At 49.8% G+C, this 2,681-nt stretch overlaps 1 protein-coding gene across 1 annotated transcript in view; it reads right to left on the reverse strand.

Annotated features, from left to right (window-relative positions):
• TBCD (tubulin folding cofactor D) overlaps window positions 1-2,681 on the reverse strand; it is a 181,426-nt gene that overhangs the window by 133,473 nt on the left and 45,272 nt on the right. The window contains exons 8-9 of the mRNA XM_007456808.1: window positions 1,857-1,902; window positions 286-418 (exon numbers count right to left, since the gene is read on the reverse strand). Of these exons, the coding sequence (XP_007456870.1) occupies window positions 286-418; window positions 1,857-1,902 (179 nt within the window). The remainder of the gene's footprint in view (window positions 1-285; window positions 419-1,856; window positions 1,903-2,681) is intronic.

The raw sequence follows: 2,681 nt of genomic DNA on the forward strand, positions 1-2,681 counted from the left end.
GCCAGTGAGGCCTACACTTGAATGACAGGCACTCTAAGTGAGTGCGAAACAAGCCTTCCTTGTCATCAGTTCCACTTCAAGATTCTACCTGGAAGATGTGGGGTCAGAAAATAACCAAAAGAAAAGGTGTTCCTTTCAAAATCAGAAACACTGCTGAGACTGGGAAAACAATGAAAGCAGGAGGACACGTCAATCAGCCCACTGTGTCCAGCCACCTGAAACACCTGGCCCCGCGCCAGCCTCCCGACACACCCTGGCCGCGGGGTCACCACTCAGTCCACTCACCTCCACTTGGCCACCTGGGGCTTCAGGAAGGTCAGGCCCAGCCGCTGCACGAGCTTCACCCCAAGCTTCCGGAGCAGGGTCTGGTTGCTGTCGGGGAGCCTGCAGTTGTCCAGGCACTGGAGAACGGTGGCAGCTGTGAACACAGCACGTCTCGCTCAGTTCGGTGGGAAGGGTTTGTGTCATCTCCCAAACCCACCAACCCCACCTGACACGCACGACACCAAAACCAGACACTTCCACAGGCCCCCCGACCCCAGTCAGTGTGAAGGCCTACATCTACGCTGGACCCCTTGAGCTCTGCTTCATAAAGACCCTTTCACCCCATGTCATTTACTAAGTGCAGCTGGAGTTGGACCTGCCCAACCCTCTCACTGTGAACCACGGATCTGGAGATGGAACGCAGAGGAACCCAGGGAGGGAACAGTGTCCTGGGCAGAGAGAGCGGGCACGTGCCTGGCGGGTGGAGCACATGCTGCAGGCCACGAGGACCATGTAGACAGGCTTGAGCATGAGGCTGCAAGAACAGGGAGGGGTCTCTACAAGCAGGGAAACTGTGTGATCGGGCCCCCCTGCTGTCAAGGCTATTTGGGGCAATGAGGAGGGCACTGGGGGAAGCGGAGGCCAGGAGAGCACGCAGGACCATGTTTCGTGTGAGACAAGGTGGGGGCGTTCAAGACAAGTTGAAATGGCATCTGGGTAACTTCCCAAAAGTCCCAAACAGCGCACAGTGACCAGCGTGGGTATAACTGACAGTAACTCAAGATGGACCCGGGATCTGTGTGTGCGAGTCCGTCAAGGACAACGTGTGACGATGCTGAATGGCGACTGCTCATGTTCTCAGGTGTGACAATGACATCAAGGTTATGTTTCCAAAAAGAGTCAACGGATGCCAGTGGAATGATAGGGTGTCTAGGTGGTGGGTGAGGGGGAGCATGGATGAAACAGGAGTGCCCATGAATTAAAAACCTGAAGCTTGTGATAGAAATATGAGAGGTCACTATACCAGTCAGTCTTCCTGTATGTGTATGAAATGTTCCATAATGAAAACTTCAAGAAATAGACTCTACTACCTAAATCTGATTCATACATCTTCTAAAACATAGACTAAGAAATTTCTCTTGTTCCAGGAAGTAAACCTTCCTGCAGCGAAAATCACTATACTGATTTTCGTAAGTTGAGGTTCAATCTAAAATTAAGAGAATGAGGCAAAAAGGGCAAATGATGTAGCCATGGCGCTGGGAAGAATGCAGTTGGGCCCCCAGGAAGCGAGCCAGAAACCTCAGGACTTCATCTACATCCAAAGGCCCCCAGGATCAAGACCAGACAGTCAGGGCATCAGGAACCCAGACCTCCTCCCTAAGCGGCCTGAGGCCTAACAGTCAGATTATTAACACATACGTACATACACATACACACACAAAGAAGACCGAAAAAAAAGACCTATGATAGTATCCAAATATAGCAAGTCACAGATTTTTGTGCCTGTGAGTAAACTGTTAAAGAGACACATTTGATCATAATTCAGGCAAACTCATGTCACAAACACACCCTCACTTACAAATAAACCTTACCATAGGGTAAACAGTCTTCACGTTTTCCATGCTTAAATATTTGTGCCTTAAAAAAAAGAAAAAAAAATTCTGTTAGAATTTGCAAATACATTTACAAATTTAAAACATAAATTATCAAAACAATTCATCGCATCTTCCAGGATTTTTATTCTAGACACTCTCCAGGAAATAACAAGAGAAGAGTTTCTGTACATGACAAAGAAAGGAATTACAAGAGACTAGAGAGGAAATCTTCCAAAGGGGCAACATAAACCAGAGATGCAGCGGTGAGGCCGCGCTCAATGACAAACGCCTGCGTTGAAGTTAAGGGTGCTGGCCTGTAAGGAGAGTAAAGAATCCTACCGGGTTTCCATGACTAGTGTGTACCTGAAGGTACCAAAGGATAAGAGTTACAGGTCGAATTATCCCACACAAAAGTAAGGCACCCACGTACTCATCCTCGTTCTGAGCCAGCAAAGGAGAAAGGGTCCCTCCTGCTTCTCACACACATGGGGCCGGCAGTCTGTCAAAACCTCAAAAACCCGGAGTCCTCAACCTGAAATTTTACCCTCCACTTTCAACTCTGCAAGACTTGGGTATCCAAGCCCTTAAACGAAGAACCCTAAAGCTAAGCAACTCTAAGAAAACAGCTAAGGAACTTCTTCTCCTTCAAGAATTACTATTCAGGGCTTCCCTGGTGGCGCAGTGGTTGGGAGTCCGCCTGCCGATGCAGGGGACACGGGTTCATGCCCCAGTCCGGGAAGATCCCACGTGCCGCGGAGCGGCCGGGCCCGTGAGCCATGGCCGCTGGGCCTGCACGTCCGGAGCCTGTGCTCCGCAGCGGGA

The sequence above is a fragment of the Lipotes vexillifer genome, unplaced genomic scaffold (assembly GCF_000442215.2).
Source record: "Lipotes vexillifer unplaced genomic scaffold, Lipotes_vexillifer_v1.1 scaffold299, whole genome shotgun sequence".
NCBI classification, from domain to species: domain Eukaryota; kingdom Metazoa; phylum Chordata; class Mammalia; order Artiodactyla; family Lipotidae; genus Lipotes; species Lipotes vexillifer.